The sequence below is a fragment of the Malaya genurostris genome, chromosome 1, assembly GCF_030247185.1.
Source record: "Malaya genurostris strain Urasoe2022 chromosome 1, Malgen_1.1, whole genome shotgun sequence".
NCBI lineage: Eukaryota > Metazoa > Arthropoda > Insecta > Diptera > Culicidae > Malaya > Malaya genurostris.
The window spans coordinates 102,210,016-102,222,280 of record NC_080570.1 but is presented as its reverse complement, the minus strand read 5'-3'; the positions used below and the strand labels follow the sequence as shown (position 1 = coordinate 102,222,280).

The 12,265-nt window shown below is 37.3% G+C and overlaps 1 protein-coding gene across 1 annotated transcript in view; it reads right to left on the bottom strand.

Annotated features, from left to right (window-relative positions):
- Positions 1–5,148, bottom strand: part of LOC131425276 (proton channel OtopLc) — a 31,456-nt gene extending 26,308 nt beyond the window's left edge. Inside the window, exon 1 of the mRNA XM_058587031.1 lies at positions 3,801–5,148. Within this exon, the coding sequence (XP_058443014.1) occupies positions 3,801–4,225 (425 nt within the window). The 5' untranslated portion in view covers positions 4,226–5,148. The remainder of the gene's footprint in view (positions 1–3,800) is intronic.
- Positions 5,149–12,265: the final 7,117 nt, after the last annotated feature.

Sequence of the window (12,265 nt, the reverse complement as noted above, 5' to 3'; positions counted from 1 at the left end):
GATTTTCAATCGGAATAAGTGTCCATACGACGTCCAGCTTCATGGGTGTCACGACTCGGCGCGGGACGTAAGCGCTGTAGGAAAGGGCACATAAGTATGTAGAAGATTTACTTTGTGCGCCGTCCGCCAAACGAGAGTCAATCGATTTGTTCGGAATTTTGCTCGTGGAAATAATTGTCAACTGTGTTCAAAGTTGGATAAATGGTAACCTTCGGTTCTTTGCAGAATCCAAAGTATTTTACAAAGATACAAAGATCTAATAAGATTTTACTGGAAATGGATAATTCATTAGTAGAACATCAGCCAAAATAAATAAGCCTTTTTAAAGTTATCAGCCTCTTGTCGACAGCAGTCCTACGTCAATCGCGCGGTTATATTTCTAACATTAACTACTACAAATTTTTTGAATACTCAATCATAAAGTGAAACCATAATCCGCTTAACTTTACTAAAAAAACGGATTCGAGAAATGTAAATGATTGAAATATCGAAAGTAAAAATTTGCGAAAAAATACATCACTGAGGCTAAACTTGAACATGCAAACTCTTTACTTGTGTATTTTAACCACTTCTCGAAAAAATCTTATTTTGTTTCCTATCCGGTAAAGACGTTTGAGAAATTTTGTATCCCTTCTCGGCTTGTGTAAATGTGAATTTATGAAAACATTTTTATATTAATTATAGAAATTTTCGTAGCTTGTGAAATATTTTTTTCGGTTTTGAAATCCTTTAACCATAATAAAAATCTTTCTTTTAGCATAAGACTTGACCGCGGAATAATAATGGTGACACTATCTGAATTGAGTCAATGGATAAATAACGAACTCTCAATAGAGTAGAAAAATCTTGCCGTTTTGTCAAAATTACCAACACAAGTGGTCTATTGTTCCGTTCGCCGTAGGTCGCGCGGACTCATTTTGTTGGAAAGCAAAGTTTTACAAATCATATTTTCAAGTATTTTCGGTAACACTTAGTGCCCCTAAATCCAACTAAATCGATCGTCAAAATCCTACCGCTTTGGAACCATAATAGATTCTTCCCGCTAGAAACAAACATTCACTCTATTTCTAATGTCGTTTTTGCTTGATGCCAAACCTAACCCAGTTTCCACTCTAACTGCTGTCAAACCGTTTGTTTGAAGCCAGTTTTGAACCTAGTTTCAACGTTGTTGAACTGAAAATCGAGTCAGTTTCGAACCTGGTTTTTATATCAGGTTTGCTCGAACCCTCGTTGCTAAGTGCGAAATCAACACAGTTTCATGAAAAGTGTTTGTTTGATGAAACTACCCTGGGTCAGTTACAAATTTCTCAAGCGAAAACGACATAAAATTACATATTATCATCAGAAAAAAAGTTTTAAAAATAACATGATTATTTGAAAAAATTATAGTTTTTTATTATATGAAACTTCATGAAAGACAAAACACCTACTGCTAGAAACAATTGCTGACACAAATGCATACAAAGGTTGTTCATGAAAATGATTCGCGGACCCCTGCGGCCCCGACCTGAAAGGATTCTTAGTGTCAGTAGGATCGTAGTACTAGCCATGCCATGTACGCTAAGAATCGGCTGCAAAGTCTGTTGAAACAGAAAGGTCAAATTTCACAAAAGGAATGAATGAAAATCAGCCATGAATCGGATTGGTATTTTTTGAGACAACTAACAAAATCTTACTTTTGCTAATTTAGAATTTTTAATTCTCATTCTCTTAATAATAAAAAAATATTTGTTAAATTGGCTGTTTTTTTAGTTCAATTCACCAATTAAACGTGCTGTCATTTCTTAGCTAAGACACACTTCATTTCCATTCAACTAATTTTTGAGTTGAATTAGATAAATAAAACGTTGTTTTCAACCAACATAAATGGTTGAATTGGCTTCTGCAATCTGCAGCTATATGGCGCATTGTCACCGAAAAAACGTTAACACCGTAATGACTACTAGCCACTAGATGGCACACTACTACCGAAAAAAATTTATGTCGCGGTTGTCTTTTTTATATTGGCAGGTATAAATACGATGTTGTATTTGAGAAAAAGACATAAACGAAACATCAACTTCTTTTTAGAAATTTTTCTTCTAAATCTCTGTTTTCTTCATTCGACTTCGCGAAATCGACTCTCACACTGAACATTTTGAGCACTTGGAAAATAAAATCCGAATACAAATAGTACACCGGACAGTGTAGCCCGGAAGGTTGGAAGATGCAAAAAACATCATTTGACATATACAATTAGAGTGCAACATTCGAAACTCACTTCACTGTTCCGCGTAAAAAATTATTACGCACAATCGCTTCAAACGCGCACAAATTCTGAATAAATACACTTTCTACTTAGAGTTTACGTCATTTTTACATATTGGTTTAAAAATTTATATATGGATAAATCGAACACATGCGAAAAACATCAAAACAATTTGCATGCAGTTTCAACAAGGCTGTCCTTTTTATCTTTTTAATGGATTGTTTTGCTTTGACAGTTCTCATAAGTTTTTGGCTAACAAACTTGTTAATAAAACAAATTTCATTTTTATTTTCTTTGTACTGTCCTTCAGTAATGATAGTGATAGATAAATAGAAACATTTTTTTAATTTTATTAACAAAATTAGTTGTTAATGAGAATTTCGTGTTGGATTGAAATATTGCTGGTTTGTGTCCAGGATATTAGCCAACTAAACACATTCTCTAAAAATAAAAGTTTTTTTCATCAAAGCAAAGACATCATATTAACAAGATATCCAGCTCTCACATTTCCCGAACAAATAATTGGCAACATCCTTTTTTGCGAGCATGTCGCCCTCAGGTGAGTTCGCATCGAATCTCATACATAGAAGTAGGGGAGAGAAATGTCAAATTCGTACGCGCCAAAATAGCAGGGCTGCGCACCCATACAATTGACATAACATGTTGAATGAGACGCCGTGCGATGGCGTTGCTGAACTGAAGATTGAGATCGCTCCAAGCTGACAGGGTCTGATCAAAGTAAATTCTCAATTTTAACTAATTTCATAGTTATTTGGAAAATTTGTTGTTAAGATCAACTAATTCAAAAACAGTAATACGAATTAGGCGCAGAGCTAATTTCGGTCGTTCCGTGTGGAATTGCCTTGAACCCTTATTAATAAGAATAATCATCATATATAAAACACAATAATTTAATTCTAAATCTAAATTCCTGAGTAATGGAAACATGCCTGAATATCTGGATGATGACATTAAATTTTACGTAATCTATCGATCGCAGACCGAGAAATTAAAAAAAAAAAACAAGAAAGACAAGAATATTCTTCACAATAGGAAAAGAGCTCATTACTACAACCCACTCTGAAATAATAAACAACAAAATTATTCTCTTTGCCGAACTTCAATCCGGGCATGATCCATTGATTGAATAATAAACATTCGAATCACTTGCAAAACAAGTGCAAATGAGACTTGAACCGATCAACTGATCAAGGTTCATTCAGCCAAAACATTATTGGATTGTAGATATAGTTTTTGTTCACTTTGAAAAAAACAATAAATTGAAATAGAAAAAGTTTTTTCGAGACAGGTGACAGAACTAGGTCAGATCGAGTTATTTATTTCAAACGCTTCCATAAAATTCACCGGATTCACGTGAAGCCGGCCCATCTCTGCAAAATTGTTTCATTTCACTGCAATTGAGACAATTACTTTATCGCTCTTTGTCGAGCATCACCTTCACTATCAATGTTGACCCTCACACGACTGATCAGCGGATCGAGAGCGGAAATTGCACCCCTTCGGTACCGTTTGTCCCATCCCATTTACTAACCTGTCGTCAATATCCAAACTCGGTAATGGTGGCAACGGCATACCGAGTCCAGCTGCCACAGACGGATGATCGGCAAGATCCGGCATCGGTGGTGGAACTGGTTCCAGTTCCGTATCGTCATCCAGATCTTCCGGATCCTCTGGAATGATCCCGGTTCCGGACTGACTGGTACCGCATGCCGAAAGAACGGTCACATCCGGGATACTGGCAGTACTGCTGACTGTGATAGGCGCTAAAGTGCTTGGGGTAGTAACACTTGTTCCCGTCTGGGATCCGCTGGGTGGTATCGATACTGCCCCACCGGAAGCACACGTCACATCATCGATGTCCGAATCGATGCCTTGTGCGAAATCCATATAGAATGAGTCACGCGAATCGCTAGATCCGCGACGTAGTTTCAACGACAAATCCGGCGAGCTATCCATTTTATGTAAATTCAAGTTATCCTTGGCTGCGCTAACCTGAGGTTAAGGACAACCTCCGGACACTCACTGTTATTTTTATTCCAATCAAAGAAAACACCCGAAACCACTTTCACTCATGTGAGCATGTAGAGTAGCACTTTACTTCCTAATCCGAGTAGTGACACCAAGAAATAGCTTGCCGTGAGATAAAGTAGCAAATCTCAAATACAGACACGGTACAACGAATCCTGCTCGATGCTAATGTCCTCTTTGTTATGATTGTGTGAGTTTTCGCACTGGTCTGTTATCACTGGCACGGTACCAACACATACTAGCCAATTCAAAAACGCTTCCTGGTAGCCGTTTGCGGGCACACGATTACTTACACACGAACGCACGGAATACCGATGCCAAAAAAAGTCGCAGTCACATCGACGTAGTACACACGGCCACCGCCTCGCCCGCACACCCCTTTCGCTTCCTTTGGCTCTCAAAATTCCCAATCGGACCAAATTTTCACAGGCTGCAAAAAATTCAATTTCCGTTCCAAAATGTAACCATCGTTCAACACATGCCAGTGCACCGAAAATTCCAGCGCTATCCGACCAAACTCAATTATCTGAGTCTATCACATTTTCCTACACTTGACTGGAAAATTCGTAGCTGAACGAACCGTAAAAAAAATAAATCACCGCAGCAAGATCACAGCTTCCATTCCGGGACGTCTTTTCACAGGGCAGTAAATCACTCACTCGCTTCCAACTACTGTCTCGCTGATGTTTTCACACACTCCAGAGGGGATGAAGCTACGACACTTGCTTCTCGGAGCACGACCACGGCGATACTAACTACTGGGCCGTTCCGTTTTTTCCAAATTCTGCTTCAGTCACAGCCCGCTATCCAGCCGAAAGGGGAGACATTTCCATTCACCCAAATGCTGCTCTCTTATTCGACCGTGTTTTTTTTTGGATTTCCTACTCAGGGATAACGACCCGCCTCTCCGAAAGGGTGGTAGTTTTCGTATGCGAAAATTTTGCGACTTATCAGCGGATCTCATCTACACGGAGCGCATATCGGAAAAATGCGAGAATTGTCCTTTTATTTTCGTCACAGGCAGTGTTGGAATTCTCTCCGGAGCCGACGGAATTGGTAGACAAAGGGAGAGAAAGAAAGAGAGTTCGTTTTGGGAATGTACATACTCTACTCATGTTAGGTAGCTGCCTGTTTTAGGCGCTTCACTTCAAACGAAAAGGGAAACGGTCGATGTGCTGATCTTTGGAGTGCAATAATTCTCGGTCTTGTATGTTCAGTGGCGAGTGAATAGATTTGAATAGACTTTAAAGGTATGACTCATGTACAAGGACTTGTAAAATAATAAAAATATTTCAACCCGCTTACACATGACTCACTTGATTCATATGTTACCTGCATAACACCATGCATTTTATTTACATAATCTAAAACAAACAACTTTAGGAACTCATTTTTCTAGTCATAAATTATTCAACACACCGATTTTCAATATGTTTTGAGTCATACATTACGCTCGTATATATTTTTGACACATTTTGCAAAAAATCAAGAAAAAACAGTTCATCAACTTTGAGAAAAGAGTGCATTTTCCAGCACGTATTTTATTTAAAACTAGCAAATAAAAACAAAAAATATAATTATCGGGTAATTTATTTTTATTATCTCATAAGTTTTTATTTATTCGACAATGGAAAAAGGAACTTTTTAGTACAATAAAAACTAACATAAATGCAAGAGTTAATCATCAATCGGAATTACCACCACTTGCAATGGGGAAAACCTTTTTTAATCTACCTAGTGTAATAGCGTAATGTTGCCTTTCTCATATTACTCATAACATAAATATCACTGTGGAATAAAAATAGGAAAATTTGTTCGGGCTTAATCTAAAAAACTTTACAAATCCTGTTTACCCGGGAGTTCCGCAAACGTATGTAGTATCCACAACAAAGTTAGGAATTCCGTATGAAAGTGTAAGACTTTTCCTTTGAACCTTTGAAGTTTGTGAAAATTGATTCGGTCATCTTAAAGAAAAGTATTTCACTATTTCTAATACTTCCGAATCCGGATTCAGTCGAAGTTAAGGTTAATTTGCCAGTAACAAATATGACCTACAAAATGGAGTAGTGTTGAACCTAATTAAACCTAGACTTATTATCTCATGCTCTCTTTCGATTAAACCAATTAAACGAAATCTAACAAACGAAGCGAACCTGCGTGTATGTTACGTTTGCATATGTAAGTCAAGCTAAGCAGCATGAATCAGCAGCATAAAACGGTATTAATGCACTACCGGCTGTGGAAATTGAATATTTTTTCAAATAAATGTTTATTATTTTCATTGACAATCTTTGATTCTTTCCGTCGCACTTATCATAAAATAGCTAAAATTTTTATCAACCACAGCACCGTTGGTAAAAATATCACACACTAGTAGCAGATATCCGTAACCGTTTCGTTTTTTTATAGCGTGTACGAAATAGAACAAAGCACGCATCGTTCGTTTTGTGTTTTCTTCTTCCACCGTACCACCACACACCGGTGTTGTATCTATTGTCATTCTATATGGCGATTTGAAAACTTTGACACTCATCGCCCTGTAACTGCGAAACCGGAGATCGGATCCGGATGAAATTTCACAGTAGGTACCACATCGATATTCAGCCGCTCCATCTCCTCCAACGATCGCTTCGAGTAGTGGGCAGACGCCAGATCCGACCAGAATACCGCGTCTTCGCCCTTATGGTATTTCTTGATGAATGATGCCCCAAGTAGCAATCCGCAACTAGTTCTGATACGACTAAGTCCAAACTATGTTGCAACAAGAGCACGAATATGTTTTTTATGTTATACTGGTTAAAACATGGTGACAGCTTGTTTCATCATAACATAACTAGTTACGAAATAGTTATTTAGGTTTCCAATAATAACATCTTTGTGTCATATTGAATTAAATATAATTTATAAGCTATCGTTACTTAATCCAAACATATCTAGCTGCTAGTTGAAAATAAGTTTATTTGACTTCAATAGTAGCAACCCGTAACTAGTTTAGATACCACTTAACCCAACTGTGTTGCAACAAGAGCACAAACATGTTTTTTATGTTATACTGGTTAAAACAAGGTGACAGCAGTGTTTCTTTATAACGTAAACATTGAACTAACTATCATTTGTATGTTATCGTTACTTGATTCCAACATATCTTTAATCACAGCTATGCTTTAAGCTACTAGTTGAAAAAAGGTTTCTTTTTCCGTAGTGAAACCATTATAAACACAAAAGCGTATATGTAAATCGTTACTGTGAATTGATGTAGGAATAACTTAGATATTATAAGATTATAACATATAATTTCTTCATTGATTCAGATAGTTATCGGTAGGTTTTCCCAACGTTATTATAACGAAAATGCAAACAAAACAATCTTTGTTGGCTTGAATATGGCGAACACAATATGGAGTCTCAAGAAGTGTATGAAACATAAATAAAACCAGGATATTACTTGTTTCAAAACTACTTTTTGCCGATAATAGTGAAAGGCAGAATAGTCATTTTTGTTCTATATAGTGCATATGCACTGTCATAAACACGAAGAAAATAATATAGGGATTGAACATCGATTGTGATAATATCATAGTTCTCATGATATATGAATTTAAAATGATGAGAAATCACTCTACTTGGAATTATTTTGAGCATTCTGAGCATAGTGTTATTTTTCTGTTTATTTTTTATATCTTTATAAACAGATTTTGATGGAAGGCGCATAAAAAACAGTTAAGTAAAATTTAGTTCCGCTCGACAGTTTCAAAATCGTTGTGAAATTTATACCTTGTATCAAGTTTGTGATTTAAAGTACTCTTCTGCTTTTTTATTGATGATAGAAAAGTGTTCTGTATTCATTCAATGTTTATAATGTCGATGGTGACTAAGTTTCAACTAGTTTGCTTGAAAACAAGTCATTTTCAAGTTATGAAAAGATAAGTTATTTCAGTAAGGCATTACAACGTAACGACAACTTATTTTTAGCCGACTTAACAACTAGTATAAACTGCGCTTTTTGAGTCATGCAAGTGGTTAGATGTTAGTAACAATCACTCAAATATCTGGTTGCAAACTAGTCACAAACAAGCTAGCGTAACAAAAATTGTTACTTGGGGCAGCTTCCGGCATGCATTTCGGCATTTCGGTCTGTCCGGAGCAAAAGATGAGTGACTTTGACATCCCTTTCTCGCTGATTGTCAGCCATCGAGGGTGAGATAGGTCTCGTCGTCCATCACCACCTCCACGTCGCAATTCGCCGGGAATATCGAGTTGACCATCTTATTCAGCCGCTGCCGCCAGCTTCGAAACCAGTGGACGCGACTTCCGCTTCCTGACATGTATGTTCGTGTTCGCCAGGTACTTTTTCACTGTTCGGCCGGTTGCACAGATCTCCCAGCCAGTTTTCCCTTGGTCTTCCTCTTCAGCTTTCTTTGGAGCTTCTGGTCGCTCAGGGTCGTCAGCCATCCGGTACCGGGCATTCCGACGATGTCCCTTTTCGAGCAATTTGTGTCTATTTTCTTAGATGCAAACGTTAGATATTTTGCATTCTAAAGGGAAAGCTGAATGCATTTTAGATGTCTAACCAACAAAATCCAATTCTTTAACTTCCGAAGCAGCGAAATTCTAGAAACAGTAACATTTAGAAAATCATAATTCAACCGAAACCGCTGTCGTTTTAGAAGACCCAAGGATTCATTACCAATACTGCACTGTTGTACTATTGTAAATTAAAGATCTAAACACATTTTCTGTGGAAGTATTTGCAGAATCAGCTTTCTGGCTCTTCTCTGTATTATTTTTTGAATTTTTCGATGCGTCATGCGTTTCAGCATTGGTGATCGTTGTGTTTGACGGTAACAATTTCTCTACAGTCGAATTTTCAGACGCGGGTTTCTCTTAAAACACCCTTCATCTGACTACAATCTGTAGTAAGATAGGGATGCACCACTGCGACATTCAACAGAAGTCAGCCCAGTCCCACAGGTGAAACTGATTATTTTCACTTGCCATGTGCACATTTCAACTGAGTAATAATTCTTATAACTCTTTTTTTAAACATTTATAGCCTGCTGATTTGAAGAATTTTACCCGTCGTTGTTTACTTTTCTATGTATTTTCACTCCAATCAGACCCTGTCAGCTTGGAGCGAAATCAATCTTCAGTTCAGCAACGCCATCGCACGGCATCACATTCAACATATCATGTCAATTATATGGGTGCGCAGCCCTGCTATTTTCGCGCGCACGAATTTGACATTTTTCTCCCCTACTTATATGTATGAGATTCGATGCGGACTCACCTGAGGGTGGCATGTTCGCAAAAAAGGATGTTGCCAATGATTTGTTCGGGAAATGTGAGAGCTGGATATCTTGTTAATATGATGTCTTTGCTCCAATGCAAACGACTAGCATCTGGATGACGCAATCGCTCTTATTTAAAGCTGCCCTTACACGAAATAATATTATTGTCAATACAAGGAGTATTGACAATACTTTTGATCGTGTAGTGGAAACTTCATTGGATTGACGAAAATATTGTCAAAAAATCAAAACTGCTTATCAATCCTACAATACTTTCTCTCCAGAGAGGAAACAGTTAAATATGTACAATGACCTTTTCTCTCAATATAACAATATTCAGTTGCAATATTTAAAGCTCCAAACGCTTGATTTTTTCTAAAAACGCGGACTCAAGTTACCAAGTCAATTGGATTGACGGTATTGACAATACTTTGGATTGACAATAATATTGTCACGTGTAAGGGCCGCTTGAAGCGAACGTTCAGCAGCAGAACAGCTCACCGTGCGGATTAATTCAATACTGAAGCAATTTCTGTGAATGGTTTTCTATTTATACGGTTTCGTTTGCAGGGTTTTGGCAAATGGACAGTCATAACGGCTAGAAAAATAGTAACACTCCGAATTTTGTTGTCGATTATTTCATTTCGGATTTGCATATTCCAACGAAATACTACACGGGATTTATCTGCTAATACCAATAGAAGGAAAATACCACAGTAATTATTTGCAAAAGATGGGGGAACTCTAACAAAACGAATAATGAATTCACTTTGAGGCTCCACAATATTGATGACATTTTCATCGAATGTACAACACAAAAACAGCAGCATATTCCTTCTCCATTCGAAACCGAAATCTGAAACTGAATTATTAACATAAAACTATATTCCGAAACTTAATTCTTGATACTGGAACTGGGGCAGAGCTCTGGATCTGTACGAACCGAAATGAGGTGATTAAGATGCACTTACCTTTCTTCCTACTCAGTCGACTGCGTATACTAGAAAGAACGAATTATATCAACCCGGTAAATTCGAGCATCCAGTTGAATAATAACTCTATTTTTGCGAATTTTTTGGAGCTTTTGTTCAACAAAATAAATTCAAATGTTTTACTTAATACAAAGCATCATTCGAACAATATTCTGTAATTTTTTGTGGAAAAATATTGAAAAATAAGCCGGTGAAGAAATATTTTTGAGTACGCTTCTTAAAAATCAAGATGTGCAGTGTCCACTGTGTCTCAGCGCAAACTAATCAGAAGTTAACAAATCACAGTAGCATAGTTAAAGAAGATGTTTTTCAAGACCTAAAACATTTTTGTTCGATTTTTTTACATTTTTGGTGGTTTCTTCAAGTCAAAAATGCGATTTTTAACGAAACAACCCGCCATTTTGTTGGTGTAACATAAAACCTTCCCAAAGTAACAAAAAACAAAAAGCAAAACGTTGGGGTCTGGTATTTTACATGTTGAAAGTGTGTGCAAAATTCAAAAAATTGGTTAAGCACGACGATGGAAACGGACTTTCAAAACCTGGTTTCGAGAAGAACGTGTTTAACGTGATGTGATTTACACAGACCTTGAGGCTTAGTTAACCATGAAATTTTACTTACTAAGCTTATTAAGCTAGGTTGCACGATTCGATTTTGTCTATGGCTTCGATCATATCTCGTCAACCGTCAAGTTGTAGTACAAATTGGAAGCCCTATATCTAATTCATTTACTAACAGTTCCGGAGTTCCTCAAGAAAGCACACTTGGACCACTTCTTTTTTCGCTGTTTATTAACGATGTTGTCTTTGTCTTAAGGCATGGTGGAAAGCTATTGTTTGCCGATGATTTGAAAAGATTCTTCGTTATTCGCGAAGAAGCTAATTGCCAAGAATTGCAGCATCTCGTCGATATGTTTTTATGAATGGTGTGTACGAAACATGATGGTTTTTTGTGTTACAAAATGTTATGTTATAAGCTATTATCGGACGAAAAACAAACTTAGTTTCAATTATACTGTGGCTGGCACTAAACTGCAACGTGTGGACCACGTCAAGGATTTAAGGATTTAGGTGTTATTTTGGATGAGAAACTAACATACACTCGTCATCTTGCGGCTACGATTGACAAAGCAATTCGTTTACTCGGATTTGTATTCAAAATATCAAGAGAATTTCGTGATACACTCTGTTTAAAGGCGCTATATTGTTCCTTGATATGATCGCAGCTAGAATTTGCGAATGTTGTTTGGTGTCCTAACCACGTTACGTGGATTCAAAGACTTGAAGCTGTTCAACGAAAATTTGTACGTTATGCATTACGTGAACTGCCCTGGAGCAACCCGTTGAGTCTACCGCCGTACGAGGATCGTCGTCAACTATTAGGACTTAAATCTTTAACCAATTGGCGACATGCATCACAAGCGTTTTACATATCTATGTTACTACTGGCTGAATATGATGCTCCTAATCTTTTATCCCAAGTGAGCTTGTATGCTCCTACACGTATTCTTCGCCCGCGACCTTTACTATATATGTACTAGTATGTACTGATCTACGCAATACCAGCTACGCTACAAACAGCCCGATTTTGGCAATGATTCGCCGCTTTAGCGCTTTGTTTGACTTCGTTCGATTTTTCCAAATTGTCAAAAATCCTACTCGCCCCTCAAGCTAATTCTGTAAATTTGT